The sequence below is a fragment of the Vidua chalybeata genome, chromosome 1, assembly GCF_026979565.1.
Source record: "Vidua chalybeata isolate OUT-0048 chromosome 1, bVidCha1 merged haplotype, whole genome shotgun sequence".
Taxonomy (NCBI): Eukaryota; Metazoa; Chordata; class Aves; order Passeriformes; family Viduidae; genus Vidua; species Vidua chalybeata.
Genome location: NC_071530.1, coordinates 10,790,743 through 10,808,414, shown reverse-complemented (window position 1 = coordinate 10,808,414; position 17,672 = coordinate 10,790,743). Strand labels below are relative to the sequence as shown.

Sequence of the window (17,672 nt, the reverse complement as noted above, 5' to 3'; positions counted from 1 at the left end):
GCAAACCAGATTTCAGGGTGCCAGGAGGTCTCTGTCAGCACCCCAGAGTAAGCTCCACCTCCCAGGAACTACTTCCAGAAGGATTTGTGGTTACAGCTTGGTTCCCTACAAGAAATCGTATGTCTGAGAAAAAAATCCTTTGGATGTTACTTTTTTATGTTCAAACTTGCAAAGCACTTTAAGAACAACTCATGCTCACAAAGAGTGTTCCACTGACTTATCTCTAATGTATGCTTGAGAGACTCAGTGCAAAACAAAATGCAGAGATTAAGTAAATGAAAAGATACCAAACATTGCAGCAGGGAATCATTCCAAGTCATGGTGTTCTCAGGAGCACCAGAGCTGGTTTAGGTTCATGCTCATCCATGCAGAGTCTGCAGAATTCACTTTTTAGACCTTTTTAATCTGCTCTGTTTTAGTAACCAGGTTCCCAAGACTGTCCCTGGTGATTGGACTCATTCACACCTGAGGGTTCAGACCACACACACTCCCGTGCCCAGTCCCAGGGAAAATTTGACCTGTCAAAAAAAATGCCATGCTCAGGAAGAGACATGGCAGACCAGTCCCTGCCAGACCACTGCACACCCATGAACTGCAAGCAACATCTTTGGCAGGATATGCAGGCAAAGATTCCCCATCACCCCAGTGCCTGTCAAGATAGAAGCAGGACAGATCATGGTGCTCCTCTGGCAGATTCCTGAGCTGATTGTTTTGCCTTGGTAGCTATGAGTCATTAAAAACTCAATTTGAATGCAGATATAGGTGGTTTTTACTGATAAACCAGGCCTCAACTCAGCTCTCAGTCTTCAGTGGGCTAATGGAAATTTTCAGTGGACTCACAGAAATAAATGGGTTTGTAGGACACAGGTCCATCTCTTTAGCTTACTATAATAAAGTGCTTTAAGTTCCTGTGAACTGGTGATGGACCAATGTCTTAACAAATCTTCTCCCTTTACCCCCAGTCCTAGTTAATATGGGTCTCTTGGCTTTCATGCAGTTAATTTGTCATTTCTGCGGCTGATGTAGGAAGTCAAAGGAAATCCTTCCTTTTTTAATCCTTCCATGTTTTATCTTTGCTCTGATAGGTGGTGTTTAATTCTAAAGTGAACCTTTCAGCAGCTGATATCAGGTGACCAATCTGCAGAAATGCCCAGGTTCCTCAATCAGAGAAGTGAAAAAGTTCTTTCTGACTGTCTCTTTCAGGATTTCGCTGACTCCATATACCAAATGGTTGCACAGAAGTTCCAGGAACTGACAGACAATTTCACTTCCATGCATGCACGCCACAAAACTCTTGCAGGCATTGTGATGACCAAAGGTAAGATACTCTCTCATTTATTTTCCTCTGGCATTTTTCATGACTAAGTAATACATTATTTACCTGGTTCACAATACTGAAGGATGACTTTACTCCCTCACAGGAAAATGAATAGTAATGCAGTGAAAAGAAGCATTAAATATTTACACCTCAAGTAAGTTCACACAAAAACTATTGGCAACAGAGTTGAAGATTTATTCATAAATATGTCGCTATGTTTCTTTGTTTACAGGACAAAATGCAGCCCTCTCTGATTCTTCATTTCCTTACAGATGGGGGAGAGAGTTAGTTATCAATAAAAGTAGTATTATTTATTAATTACTTTCTTAGGTCTGAATACACCAAGTTCTTGTTGTACAACATCAACTTAGTTTTAGACTGGCAACAGAAACAAATGTGCTTTCCAGTTAAAAGAAACAAACATAGAGTATGTGTAATTTTAGTTCTGCTCTTCTCTAACCAGGGGAAATACTTATACTTACCAGCAGGGCCAAAATTTGGTATTCATTCATGTTAAGACTTGACTGATTGACACTGTGTGGAAATCTTCAGTGCTTTGATGAAACAGTTGCATAGATGGTCCTTCTTTGCAGGCACCCCTCAGTTGGGGCATCTCAGTATTTATGAGGATGTCAGCAGTGGAGATGCTTCCATAAACTTCATTCTCTCTCTGACACATGGAGCAGTGGGTCCAGTACAGAAATGAGAAGATAAGCTCAGAGAGGAAAGGCATATATAATTCATCCAGGCTTGTCTCACTCCTTCCTTTCACCAATTACATTAGCTAGGTTCAGTAGGGATGGTTGTGAATATTGCAAGACAGCAGGATGGAGACAGGATTTTCTGATGGATCTTTTCCAACCACAGAGCCTAAATGCAGATAAGATTTCTGTGCTGAGCATCTCCTTTCTGATGTAAAAAGAATAAGTAACCATATTCAGTATGAAGGAAAATAAAAAGGAAGTGTGATTGACTTTGGGATGTGAAAGATGCACACTAGACCCACCATACTAGCTGCCTTGTCATTGTCAGATTTCTTGAATGTGGCTTTCATCAGATTTAAACAAAGTGCTATAGTTTATTTAGAGGATCTCTTTCCAAGCAGAAGCACAAGGAAGAACATTTAAATATACTTTTTACGAGAAGCTAAGCTACAGGAGCCAAGAACTGTTGCTTTAACCACATGTATGGGGAGAGCACAGGGGAGGTTACACTTACTCAATGTAAGAATTGTAAGAAATGCCTGTAGGAATTTCATCCCATTCTACTTTGCCAAGGAGCTACTCCTACATTCTTTAGCCCAGGTCTAGACCAGCTTTATAAAGCATGATTGAGCCACTGCAGCCTTATTTCTACATGTCCAAAGAAGCAGATTAAAGACCCACAATATATGAAAAGAACAGCAATTGGAAGAAGTCCTAATTCCCAAAGTCGTGGCTACTGAGTGCATGCAGTACTAGGGGGAAAAAAAGGGCACTTCCAGACTTTCTTAGCCTTTCTGGGCAGTTGGGGCTGTCTATGTCTCTTCTTTAGGGAAGGGCTGAAAGTGTCTTTATGCTGTTTGTTTCTTTTGGTGGGCCCCATGCCCTTAGTGGGATGTTACAAATTTGTGTTTAGTATTTCATCTTAGTCAGCATTGAGACAAAGTATCATTTTACTTAAGTTAACAAATTATTTCCCTTAAGGCTTCTTTTTCAATTCTGAATTCCCTCTCATGAATTTGTTCAATCTGTCAGCCATCCAATTTGTCAATATCTCACTGGTTTTGTGGAACCCAGAAAAGAAACTTGCAGATATAAGGTGATTCACAGAAGATGCAAGGCTAGAAACAGCCTTATCTTACTATATTCTCCAGGAAGATTTGAGTTCTTTCCAGCACAAGAATCTCAGCCAACCAAGGCAAGATGAATCATCTGTCATTTGTGTCATTATTTTCTGTACTAAAGTTGTAGATTTGTGGTCTCTTCTTCACTATCATTCCCAGAAGTAGCAAGGTCCCCGACACACGCTTTTCAAGGATGGCAGAGGCAGGTTTTCCACATCAAGCACTCAAAGGAGTACCAATTCCCTGTGTTTTTAACAAAAAAATTGGCAGAAGCTGTCTTAGGTCTCTGCAAACAATTTACTAATGACATCAACAAAAACAAATCTGGAAACGTCTTGTTGCATTTGGTACCATAAGTGACAAAAACTGATTTGTTTTTACCTTCATTTCAATTTACTGTCATCCTGACTAGAAGCAGATTTATCTGTGCTTGTACAGTTTCCAGGCAAAGCTGGCAAAAAGCACAATGGGATTCTGTGATAACTGCTGTTAAGATAATGCAAGATCTCTACAGACAAAAAAGAAGTGTGCTAGATTGGTTTTCTTTTTCTGAACTCTGACATTTTTTTCTGTCATTTCAATTTCCCAGGGAAACCAAAGAGAATTATGTTTGGCCACTGTAATTGACTTACGCTGTAGCACCCGGGGCAAATTCCAACGTGTTAGAAAGAAAAAAAAATGTGGAAAATTATGTTATTGAAAGACTGAGAATGTTCTGCAGTAATAAATTGCTAGTCAGTGAAACAGGCAGTCCAAGGCATTTAGAAATGCTTTGCCCTGGATTGTGATGACAATTAAAATCTCCACACTTTTTTGTGAAAGTAAGTTTAGTTGTTTAGCAGACATCAAGATAATCTTAAAAATATTGGCCTAGGCAGGAGCAATTTACCACACTAGATACCAGCTGATGTGATCTTAGCTGATGTAATACAATAATTGAATATAATAATAACTAAAAAACTCACATAACTGATCTTGAACTAAATGTTTCAAAAGATTGAAGAGTTTAAGTCAATTATTTAATAGTTATAATGTATAATGTTATAATGTATTTGAAATCTGCCAGTCCTCTAACATATTCTAATTTTGTTGAAACACACTCAGAAAAGATTGTTCTCTCAAAAGTTGTTTGATCAATTATAAGAAAAATTGTTTAACAAGTAAGTGCATTCAAGTCTTCCTCATACAGCAAGCTACAATCCAGAGACTCTCTTCAAGTTGAATAATAAGTATACTTATTATTGTAGCATAATATTTAAATGAGGACCTATGCTTTACTGCACATTGACTCTCCACAGCAGATCTGCTGATTTCTCTGGAGATATGATGAATTCACACATGGTAAATTAAGAACATCAGCTCACCTGTGGAAAAGACATTCTGGATAACACCATGTCAAACACAAGCCATCAGCTCAGAACTTGCATCATGTGATGCAAGGAGTTATCTTCCCTCCTCATGTTTTGCGTTAGTGGCTAAAACACAGTTGATAACACAACATTTTGGCTATGTGCTTGCAAAGTGCCAAGACTATCTCTCTCCTAGCCCCATCCCCAACAAGTAAGCTGGAGGTGAGCAAGAGGCTGAGAGGGGACACAGGTGTCCTCAGCTAATGGAGGAGTATTTCTTGCCATAGGACACTGTGCTCAGCAGTAAAAATTTGGGGAGAGGGAAGTGGGGAGATAATTGGGTTTATGGCATTTATCTTGCCAAGCAACCATGACCTATCATTATATCAATGCATCAGTTTTGCCTTCCTTCTGTTTCTTCCCAGTCCCACAGGAGAGTGGAATGAGCAAGAGGCTGTGTGGGTGTTTGGCTCTTGGCCAGGATCAACCAATATTTCATTTCAGCAGCAGCTGTTTCTTGATGTTTCTTCTTGTCAGGGAAAGATGACCCACCAGCTCCCCATCCTTCTGTCTCTCAGGTGCAATTTGGACATCTTATTTTGACTCACCGGTCTGCTGTATCTTTCTATTGAAAAGTTTTCAGAGAGAAGTAGTTTCCAAAATTGTTATTGTTATTGTTATGTCAGTTGATACATTAGAAAAAAATGAAGGGCAAGCAAGCTATTATTTTCTAACACAAGGCAACAAATGCAAAACCAGAGCAGTCTCACATACCTCTGGCCCTGATGCCCAGAGTCACAGATTGTGGGGTGACAGAAGGAGCCCCTGTGGTCCCACCACAGGTCACTAGGCAGGTCAGCTGTCTTTACAGCACACAGGGCATTTAGGGGACAGTGTGGCAGTGCTGCCCATCCCCCAGAGCTGGGAGGTAGGAAGTCCCAGGGCAGGGCAGAGCAGGGTGGGAGATGTGAGCCTCACACTGAGTGCTGTGATCTAGAGGCTGATGGCATTCACACTGTTTATTGGCATCACAGAGAGAGTTTGGCCTTTGCTCTACCTGAAATCACCAGGCACAACAAAGAATTCCTGTCACTCAGTAAAGAGATGATCTATTATTGCTGAGGTCCTCTTTGCAAAAAAAAAAAAAAAAACATGCCATAATCATTAGGGACAAAATGAAACTGCTATTTAAATACAATTTTCCCATTTGTGTTTGACAAATTTTAGCAGTTTAAATACTGATAGGAACTTTTGTCATGCTTTCTGTTAAAAATGAAGCATTAAGAAAGTTCACTCCTTTTCACGGCAGTGTAACATTCATGGAAAAAGATTATGAGTTGATTTCTTGCTTCAATTTTCTCTCTTATATATATATATATATATATTTTTAAGGCTGACAATCATTTTGATGTTAAAAGCAAATTAGGAGGTCTTCTCAGTTATCTTGTGTGAAATAAAGATGAACTGGACAAAAGAGCCCTAAATAGAAATTTCATGCTGTGATAAAAGATGGGAAATTATCATCCATATCTCATGGAATGGATCGTAATCATTGCTAAGTGGAATAACAGAAAAAAGTAAAGTTGACAATATGTCTCCATGGATCTTTCCAGTCACATTAAGATTCACAAAGCCTGGCATTTTAGTACAATCAGAAATACTGCTGTCCAGTTGATTTCTAATCCTCAGTATGAGTAGGAAAGTTGCAAAGCAGTAGAATACAGTAGAACACTCAGGCCATATGGAGAAGGTACCAATCTGCTCCATCCCATGCACACTCGAGTAGCCAAACCAGTTAGAGAAAATGTGAACAATTTACAGATTAGTGTCCAGAGCAGATTCCCTCAGGAAGAGAGGCACAGGAGGAATTTAGGCTCCCAGATCCTATTTGCATAGTTAGATGGATGCTAAAAGCCTGGTCCCTGTGAGATTCAGTCTTTCCATGAGAATTGAAACTTCTGAAATCAAAACTGAGTGCCCAAACTGTTGACATCCTTTTGAAGATCTCAGAAAGTCTCTTCACCTACTGCTGTCTGATGCTCTCAAGGACATGGCACAAAGTCATTTGACATTCTTGCAAACATTATTGACTTCTTACATATGCCAAGGTTGACACTTCACCAGTAGATGACAGTTTCTCTCAAAATAATTTAACATACGTAAATAGGTATGTAGTTAGGAACCATATATGTCCCTCTTTCTCAGAAATCTGGTTTCCTCTGCTTATAAACCCTAAACCAATAATCTTCAGATTCTCTCTAAATAGTTTTGAACCCCATAAGACTATCCCTTTTCTACAGCTGCATTTCTATTCCTGGATTTTGTAATGTGCACCTATAATGGCCATAATCTCACATTCCTGCAGCTCAAGAGACTTAGGTTTCCAAATTCCAGCTCAAAGGATATTTGAGGATTTGCAGTTAAAACTCTGGCCCCACCAGAGCCATTACTTCTATTAAAATCTGGGTTTAGGCATTGTGAGGACTCCCCTTACAAGAGCAACTTTGAGTGTTTCTTCATCATTTCTGTCAAACAAGGGCTAAGGAACAGAAAGTAGTTGAAGACAGATTACTTAGAAATAGAAAATATGAGATGGGACACAATCCTGCAGCCTTGAACAGAGTAGGAAAGAAACAGCTTCAGGGACAACTCTCCAGGCTAGGTTATATGTTTTGCACTAAAAAAAAAAAACAGGGAGAAATGCACACACCAGCTGGGAGTAAGCACAGAACCAGAGCTTCACTTTTGGAAATGAGCACCCCAACCTGCACACACACAGCCTCTCATTGCTGTTATTGTCTAACCTAATTCCATCCTCTCAGCTCTTTGGTGGCACAGGTTCAGAAGGAAGAGGACAAAACACCCCTCTCATATCAGCAGTTTTAGGCACTTCCAGAGGAAAATGACCCAAATGGGAAGGGAACTGAGTCCCTCATTTCTCACCAGCTGAAGCAGCTGTAGGCGTCTCCAGCACATTGCACTGCTGCCTTCTGGGCAGCTTCAGCTCCCCACTGGTTACTCTGGTTCCCATCTCTTCTCAGACACTGAGTCTTTTTACCTCCCTGAACATTTACTGTCTCTGGATTTAGTTTTCCATTCCCACTGTTCAAAGTATTTTTCTGATTAAGCACCTCTCAAAACCTGTATGCAGACAAGGCCCTGTCTCTGTGTCACATATAATTGCATTGGGCACAAGGATGGGTGTAATAATTAGCATAAAACATTGAAATTAAAAATAGGCACTTCTGTTTCCTAAGTGTGTCAAGCAAGGAGTTGGCAAGGTCAGACTTTCATTCTGCTCTGTGATAAGGCAAACTGGAAGCTGTCCCAATGTCAATACCAAGAGTGGTAAAAAAAGAAATTTCTTTGGTGAATAAAGGCTTGGAAACCCTTGCTTTCACTTTACCAACCTAGTAAAACACATAGGAAGATGTTGTTAGATGCTAATACACCAAAGAATATTAGAAAAATACCATTTAAAAAATCCCACATAAAATTAAGTTCCTCCTGTGCTTAACTGCCAAAATTCATATTCAGGATTTCATTCTTTCTCATTACAATTTAGAATCTCACTAGTAAGTAAAACTGTCAATTTACTTAACGCTGAGATATCAGTGGCACAACATTTATTAGAGAACCACAGATATCTGCAGTCAGGACATGGCAGGAAAGTGCAATTCAGTCTTGCTTTAAAATTAAGAATTATGTGCAAGCTCTCTTGTTGAGGAGAGTATTCAAATTCACATGAAAGGAAAAAACCCTCAAAGAACTTTGATACTGCCACTATGAATTCAGTTTTTTTTTAAAAATCCTCAAGGATATGGTAAAGGGGTGAAGCATGCCTGGGCTGGCTGACCCTCCTCCCTCTCTGGATTTCCAAAGCCCACGTTGAGGAAAGGAAGGGAAGGTAAAGGGCACTGGTGCTCACAAACACAGCACTGTCTCCTTCCACACTCCTCAGAATCAAAGCTGATGGGATTTCATCCTTTTGGTCCACTGAGGGGAAGGAAGAAATGGACCATAGAAATTAGAACTGGGAGAGTCCACTAAGTCGTCCAGTCCATTTCCCTGCAAGAATAAGATTGTTCCCAAGTGCTCTTTCCAGTCTAGATTTAAATTAATCAATTAACAATGGGGCTTTCAAAAGTACCTTGGGAGACCATTCTAGCCTAATGGATCTCATTGTTAATAATTTTCTCCAGTTATTCAGCCTGACTTTTATTTTCTTTGATGTCATCTCAGGACCTCAGTTCTGCTGCTCTAAATTTAGTGCCCACTTCTCTCCTTGGGGTTTGTACCTTTCAAATATTCAGAAACAAGCACACCATGTTCATAGTTTGCATATTCAATTTTTGTACTCTCTCCTGCTGGCTCACTCTTCTCTGCAGCCCCCCCAGCCTTGCCTTTGTTTTCTGATTCCCTTCCACTTGGGCAACCTCCTCACCATTCTTTTCCACATTGGAAATCCATCTTTTGATTGAGGATTAATGGAAAGACCTGAACAAAACTATCTTGCAAAATGGATTAGCACAAGAATCCTTTCTCAGGCATCCCATGATGTGATCAAACACTATAAAATGGGCTTGTGTCAGAAAGGGATTTTTGTTTCAGAGGAACTGAATTTGGAACTTATTTACAAGTGCCCTCCCCACCCCCGTGGGTTTGGGCAAAATTTACTATGCCTGACTTTGAAAAGAGAGCCACGGCCACTGTCAGACAATACCCTGGCTCTTGCTTCCAGCACAGAGGGGTCAGAGATCAGGGTAGAGAGGACTGTGACTCTGTCCCTGCTCCTTCACTGATGAAGATGAAGAGCTCTGCAAAGAATAGCTTTCCCTAGGCAGCACAGTCAGAAGGAGGATTACTCAACACATTAATAAGGGAAGAAAATATGAGACTCACAGAGACCCGCTCTACACCCTCTCTTTCCACAAAAATACAATATATTCAGTCACACATAACCCACATTTTGATGTAAGGAAAGGAAATCCCTGTGCAAGTCTAGTGTTTCAAAGACTATTCCATTTATACCCCTAAATATCTGTAACCTCACTGCTAGCCACTTCTTTGTTCCTATTATTTGCTAGCTGTGTATCTGCCTTTTGTTCAGACTTCTGCCATTCCATTTCCTAAGCCCTCAACATGCTTCTTTCTTCCCATATTTTAGTCAGCTACTTCACATCAGCTGCTCCCACCCAGCTCAGGGGTGCTCTTTGGGACATCCAGTGTGAGCTAGGGGTGCTAGCCAGAGTGCTCACTGAAGTCCCAGGTTCCTGTTTGTCACTGAAATTACCACAATCGCTACCACAGGTACGATATAAAATGGAGAGGAAAAAATGAGCTGTAGCAGTCTTTATGGCTGGCAGATAAATGCATACTGTGGATTGATATATTCATACAATTAATCATCCCTGCTGTACACAGTTCTTCTCTTGTGGCTACACAGTTTTCAATTTTTTTTTTTTTTTTTTTTATTTTTTTTTTAAGTCATGAGTGTGGTTTTGCTCCCCATGCAGAGCTGGGACAGCAGAGCTGTGTCAGGAGTGCATATTCTACATCAAAACCAAGAGCAAGGTACACCATGCCACACACCAGCACCTCAATCCTCAGCTCCTTCCTTGCACATACATCTTGATTTCACACCTCTTGAAGCCTCAGAATAGAAGGGGTTGTAGATGCATCACCAAGGTTTGGGGAAAATGGACTGATGGACCTGGGTAAACACATCCCTCACTTCTAACCATAGACCTACCCCTCATGTAAGCACTAGCATAGGGGCAATGGTTTCAATTTCCAGAGAAGTATGTCCTTTTCCTGTTTTTTTGTTTTTTTTTTTTTTTGAGGGACAAGATGGGGAGAAGAGCTCTTTGCCTCTTTGGCAGTATTTTCTGTGGGACATTGCCCATTCCTGAAGTGGCAGGCAGCAGACTGGCAGCTCAGTGCCCACAGGGCTCTGCACAGGTTCAAGGATCTGCCTTGGGACAGTGGAGTGCAGGACCGTGCCCACAGCAGACATCCCTACAGACAGCTTTTCCAGCATCACTGCCCTTTCATGTCTTGACTATCTCTTATTACAAAATTAAAGCCATTCTAAGAATGTGATAGGGCTGCCAGGGAAGAAGATAAGAGAAAATAATGCAGGACTTGTCAGTGCTATGTAACATCAAGAAATTTTCCTTCTCTAAACAAACCTGAAATAGAAGCCTGAACTTATTCAGTGTGAGTAGAGGGTATTAAAAAAAAAAAAAAAACAACCCTCCTCTGTGATCAGAGCTCAATTAAGCTGCCTTGAAAATTATTCCAAATACACTTTTTTCAGATAACAATAGACAATCCGTTTGACTGATTTGTTAAAAAAGGTAAAGAAAGAGCATAAAATTATTGCTTATCAGAGAGAGAAGCAGCACCATTTAAAATAACATGAAATTGTATCCCATGAATTATTCAGAAGGGCTGATGTTACACTATCATTATTTCTGGCTTTCCTTTTTACTGCATTGCATTTTGTGTAAGTTGTCTCCTCGCAATAAAAGAGGTGTGGGTTTTCTTAATTAATCAAACCTGATTTTCCTGATTATTTTTTTTTCAAATTTAAAATGAATATATTTTGAGCAGTGAGCTGTCTTCACGGTGTCATGCTGAAAAAGAAGATGGATTTCACTACCACTAGCAGGGTCTAAAACATGCAGTGCAATAGTCACTTGCATACTGACTGGTGCTTCTCTACGTGTCATGCCAGCTGCTGAGAAACCAAAGTGTGATCCCAGTTGTATTCTGGCATTAGCAGTTGTAAACTCCATCCTGTTCTGTGTGAATTAGGCTCACTGAATTTCGCAGCTCTCTGATGCACAGCCCCTGTGATTCAGTTTGCTGATTGCAGGTACCAGTCTCCACCTCCTGTGATTTCCTCATGATTTTGAATTTCCTTCTCCAACACAAAAATATGCAAGGCTACAAACTCATTCTTATGGAAGGTCCTAATGATCATAGCCCAGTAGAAGAATAACTCTTTTAAAATCAGTGGAAGCATTGACTAGACTATCCAAAACTCACTTGTTTTCTTGGTAGAGCTGTGTCCTCAAGCAGATGGGTGTAGGCATTTTGTGTTTATGGCCACAACTGACTTAAAAGCCCAGCTCTCAACCATAGTCCATAAGATGTCTGCTGGCTCTCCACATCCAGCTTATCTGCTGAGCAAATCTTCATATTTTTGCTTGCTTGCTCTCTCTTTTGTCAACATCTTTCTGAACCATTTCTGTTACAAGCTCTGTGGCTGCAGGCCTGGTGTTTTGGGAAGTCATATAGCCCTGTTTGCTTCCTGTGCGTAATAGCTCAGCTCAAGGCAAAATGAGCATCCTTGAATACACTAGCATTGATACAATCATCCTTAATTGTTGTGGGGAAAAAAAAGCTGAAAAAAAATATCTCACAACGTTTAAACACAAGGGGGGAAATGTAAGGGCCTTAGATTTGTTCTGCTTGCCCTCTTATGATGTGGGGAGTTTTGATCAGTATTTTGCTGCTTGGAAGAGAAATCTTATTAAGAGCATATCTCCACAATGTAGAAAGGTTTATTCTTCTGGCTGTCTATAGGTCTTCAGAGTTCATGAAGAGAAGCTGGCAAAACTGAGATGTAATGTAGACTATCAAAAAGCAAATATCTAAACTAGGCCAGATGAATCACCTCCTAGGAAAATTCCTCTCCTTTGACTATAAAGAGAATCTACAGTAATTAGCTCAGCTACGGACATCTAAACTCTAGTTATCCAGAACAGCTGAAATGAACCTCCCTGCTGGTGTCAGCAAACTGGAAATGGCTTATAATAAAACCCAGTTTCTTTTCAACAGCTCAGCTATGACATGAAAGTCTGCACAATCACTGACAGACAAAAAATGAGCATTGGGGTTCAAGATTCCCCCTGCCTGGCTGTGAGAGGAGTTCCTGCCTCAAGACCCAGGGTGGGCTCAGGCTTCCAGCACAGCACCAGAAAGGATTGTTACCTCACTGGGTCATTAGACTGGATATGTGGTCAAAGGCAATGTGCCATTTATGTGTACATTTTTTGTTTTATAAGGCAACTAATTAATTGACAGAATTTGTCAAGATAAAATGAAGTGAATTCCCTCCCTGCTCTCTCAGCTGTCCTCAACAGGGTGTTAGCCAGGACCCAGCCACTATGCTGACACAGCTTCCCAATTTCCTTTCCCCTGCTCCGTTTCCTTTCCAAATTGAAAACTATTAGAGGTCTTTAGGCAAATAATAGAAACGTAATGCAAGTGCCTGTTATAAATTGTTCACTAGTTACTTTTAACCTAATGTCTCTTCTCTTCAAACATTACTTTGCAGAAGGCAGCGAGGGTAGGAAATGCCTCATGAACTCTGACAATCAGTGGGTCAGGAGTTAAGGTCATAATAATGTAGCCCATTTCTCCTTGTTTGTCAAATAACCTGGATGCAGTTACATCCCTGGATCTTTCACCTGAGATTGACTCCCCTCAGTAGGAACATGAGTCTTGTGGGGAGCAATCTTTGTCCTGGGTCAAACCCTCTGTACAACCCTAAGCAGGGTAGGTGCCATAAGGCTGTTGATGCCAGTTACTGTTCATGTAGGATTCTGCCACTCACAAAGCCACAGCTTTCCTAGGCATGGCTTGAGGATATGCACAGTCTGGATCTGCTGCATGTCTGAGGTTAAATTAATCAATGTTTGTGAGGGAAGTCGACTTTCATAAATAGAAATTGCTTGAGAAATTTGAAGCATTCTGCAAGCAAAATAAAATAGGAAGTAAACATTAATAACAAGAGTTAGTAATTACTGGTTTAATGCAAAATAGACAAATGTGCAGAAGTGCCTATTAATTCTGAATCACTGAAGCAAATATCTAGGCTCCAGAGCTGGAAATGCTGCCTAAAATGCCAGTGTGATTAGTCAATGCTAAAATCTGCCTTCATCAGCTAAGCATCATGTCTTGTTCTCAGAGAAAAATTCCTCTCATATTCACTGGCAATAATATCAAACATTACACAGGGGATAAACCTCCAGCTCTGTGTGTGCACCAAACAAGGCATGCGAGAGGACAATCTGTTAGCATGTATGCTCCTGAACACAGCGGACATGTCAGGTTGTTGGAAGTATTTCTCATCATGCTGGGTGCCCTCACAGGCAGCATTGAGCAGTGCTACATTGGTCACAGATCACTTTCTCCATTTGGCTCCCCAGTGAGGTGTAAATATTTCAGAGCTAATGCATAAGTCATGTACACCTGGGTTTCCAAGTGCCACAGCAGCGAGACATAACTCTTGGGTATTTCTGAGCATAGAGGAGCATGGATTATTTTCTGACACTGCAAATGGAAAATACATGGAGATCTTTAATGTTTAACACTCAGACTGGTTCTGCAAATTCTTGGAAGCCATTGCCTCCCAGCCCCAGGCAACATCTAAGTGATGTTCTGCAAACACGTGCACCTTGCCAGGACTGGCAAACAGCCCAGGCTGTGTCCACACATGGCACCTACTGGGGCCCCATATCACTGGAAGCCATCATATGGAGTTAATTCATGCAAACATGAACACCCCAAGCACACTGGCTATTGCTGTGCAGGTGGACATCGTGACAGCAAACATCATCAGGGGGATTCATATTATTGCTGCATCTGATAGGTGTTGGGCGCCTTTCTGTTTCATTTATGAATAAATCCTGACATTACAGAAAATCCTGAATGCATTCATCAGCTTAGCCTCATCTGAGAGGAGAAAAAGAGTTAAGTTTATTTGTGAATAAAACGATTGAAAAAAATAAAAGACATCACACTGTGTACTGGGCTGACTGGGGAGTGAGGAAGGTGTAGATCCCAGAGAGCAGAAGGGCTTACCCAGGTGGTTTGCTCTGTATTTTCAGAGCCAGGTGCTTTGGCTATGAGGTGAAGGGGGAGAGGAGGAGGCACACCAGGGGCTTACTAATGTTAGAAGAAGGAAGCAGTTGGTCTCTCTGCCCTGAGAAGGAGTATTGACAGAGGTCCTCAGGGGCAGACAGAGAGGCTCACAAGTTTCTGTAGGAGGGAATTGCCTCCTGGTGTACTCCTGCTGTGCTGAGGTAAATAAGGCTCTATCTGCAGTGGTAAATAAATAAAATAGAACAAAAAATTAGCTGATTCTTTTTATGGACCTTCCAACCAAGGAAAATACTACATACTGTTGAGGAAAATATACACTGCTTTTTTGAGATGCTGAGTGGGACTCAAACACCTCAGTGGCAGGCAGTGGCCCATGAAATGTTTGATGTTAGTCCATGTGAAAGACACTGTTAACTAGATGGGCATGTCACAATCTAAGATACCTATTATTTTTCTCATTAAAGCAGTGACCCTAAAGCAAAGCAATTTTAATGTACAGACTATAAGCACATTTCTTTGTAGGGAAGGAGGAATTTTTCCACCTCAACTTTTTGCCTAGTAATAAAACTGGAATAAACACAAAGGATTTTTCTCCTCTCCATTTCTCCCATGTGTTCCCATCTTTACTTCTTGGGTTTTCAAAATTTCTATCTCTTTTTTTTCTCCCCAATAAATACTCCAAAACACTTTTTTAGGGCCACATCTATAGTAACAAATAGAGATTAAGCTCTCAGCACAGGCATACAGTGATGTGTACTTTGTCACTAGTACCTGTAACAACTTCTGTATGAAACTCATAACCAGGGGCTCAGATGGAATTAACTGAATTTTTCACAATACTTACCCCTCTTCTACAAATGCCAAAATGCTGCAATGCTACATTACTACTAAACCTTTTGGATTACTGATGTAGCTTTTGTATTGATATAGGTATGAAATAATTTTGATATCATTTGCAATTATATTCATTAAGCATGGCTACAGCATGTCATCCACTACTAGTCCCAGTGCTGTGTGGAGATTATGAAGGGCTGTTGATGGCATTTACTAACTGGGAAATCATTGGCAGCACCAATCCTTCTGTTTAAAATATTATTTCCTTCTCCATTCAACTCTTTTGTCATTTAACACCAATAGATTTTATAAGGGAACATGGCCCCAAACATGCCAAGCCAAAAAAAATCTCTGCAGTTTTTCAGTTTTTCTGCTATTCAATAGGCTTCGTAGGAAGAAAAAAATATTTTTGCTGACTCTATAAAACTATTCCTAAAGCTTTTCTAAAGCTAAAGTAATACCATAGAAACAACATGGCCATGGCCCACAGGAAGATTGTTTCCATTCCTCCTATGGGTATTTGCAGTCTCAGACCTGTCTTCATCACTGACTTGTCACACTTTGAGGTCTTGCTTCAGTTACCTAAACATGGGTGTGTGTTTTCACTGAGCCTCTTTATGGATTTCCGTGTGAGATGCATGGGGAGTGTGCAGAACCTCCTGGACTTCCCAGACTGCAGCCAGACATTAGGCAGGACATCTCAGGTGACACTGCCTGGGCAGAGCAACACCAACACCAGCAGTCTCAGCCGCTGTGCTGTACTGTGCAGCTGTTTGCCCACACACAGCCATTGTGTCAAACACAGCCCTACGCTCCTTTGTCACTTCTAGAGGAAGCACCTATCAGACAAAAAAATTATTTTTCCCAAGAGCTGTTCTCTTGCTCTTTGGTATTCAGAGAGATGAGCCCAGAGATGTGTTTCTCAAGAGATCATTTCATTTTGGGCTCAGTTCATTCTAAATTCTACTTTGAAATTGTCCACAGGGCTGAATGAGCTATGTTTTAGAGAGAAACCCAGGTCCCTTTGAAGTGTCTAAGCATTTTGCAACGGTCTCCAAGTAAATTAGGATCTATTCCTAGAAAGTGTCTATCTGGACCAAGTAAGGGACATCTTTCAATTGCCATCAACATTATGTAGAGAGGCAACAGGTGAACAAAGCTGGTCTCAGTGATAAATGCTCCATCCCAGAGACCACTCTGAAAAGAACACTGATGTAGCTGCTCTTGGAGAAACTAAAAGGAAACTGGATTGAAAGTCAAATCTGTTAGGGTATTTTCTTCATGATTTTTAAAAAGAGCAGCCCCAGAAGCATTACTTCCATTTTTTCAGTACTTAGAATGCAACAGCAATGAAACCTAACATTACAGGGAGTATGTGCTCCCACCAGAAAATGTCTTCAACAGCTCATAAAAACCTGGCCATTTATCAGCACTGCAGGAGATCTTTATTACCTCCCTACAGCATATGCTCTGCTATGATGTAGTTATTGATTTAACAAGTAAACTTCATGGTGAGCTTTCATCTTGGAATTAACAGCAAGACTGAAATATAGACCTTATTATTCTAATAACACAGAGATGTGAGATTCCTGCATATTCCAAAGGCCATATCATCACCTTAACAAGCATCCCATTAGGGCTATCTGGCTGCCACATTAAAGTGTGTGCTGTGAGGACTTTAACAATCGTGGTATCATACTCACCCCCAGCAATTTCACAGCACTTTTGTTTTTCTTCCTACAGGTTTGGACATCAGGCAAGCTCAGGTTATTGTGCTGTCATCGGGTACCAAATGTATAAATGGGGAATACATAAATGACCAAGGGCTTGCGGTCAACGACTGCCATGCAGAAATTGTGGCAAGAAGGGCATTTGTTCACTTCCTCTACTCACAGCTGGAGCTACACTTAAGGTAACTGAATTCTGTTGATTTTTGGGGGCTGTTATATGGCCTTCAGTGGAACAGATCCATCCTCCAGACAACTGAACTATTTGTTTCTTTATGTCATTTTTTCTGAGTGTTTAGGTTATGAAGGAACAATGCACTGCACAAAAAAAATGGAGAGTTAGGCAGTCTAAAGTGTTGGGTCATGAGCTGCTTTACTTCAGCTGATTCTCTTTCAGTAGCGATTAGATATGACTCATAAAGCTGGGCTTTATGAAGCCTGATGATTTTGTACAAATCTTTACGTGCAGGCTTATTAGCATCATTCACTGACCAGAGACTTGAAGGGAGTCATTTTGCTTAATGCAGCCATTTTCCTGTCTTCCTTGCTGCTGCTGAAAGATCTCAAAGAAGTGATTTATTGATCATTAATGTCTTCATTGACTCACTACAGAACCAATGAGTGTTAACAGCACAGCAAACTTTGTGCCAAAGTGTAAGATGCTATCACTTACTCCTTCTTTATGATGTTTTAAAATGTTATAGCATGTAGAATCATTACAG

The 17,672-nt window shown here is 40.7% G+C and overlaps 1 protein-coding gene across 1 annotated transcript in view; it reads left to right on the top strand.

Moving 5' to 3' along the window:
* ADARB2 (adenosine deaminase RNA specific B2 (inactive)) overlaps positions 1-17,672 on the top strand; it is a 305,557-nt gene that overhangs the window by 245,257 nt on the left and 42,628 nt on the right. The window contains exons 4-5 of the mRNA XM_053960621.1: positions 1,204-1,318; positions 16,967-17,135. Coding sequence (XP_053816596.1) covers positions 1,204-1,318; positions 16,967-17,135 — 284 coding nt within the window. The remainder of the gene's footprint in view (positions 1-1,203; positions 1,319-16,966; positions 17,136-17,672) is intronic.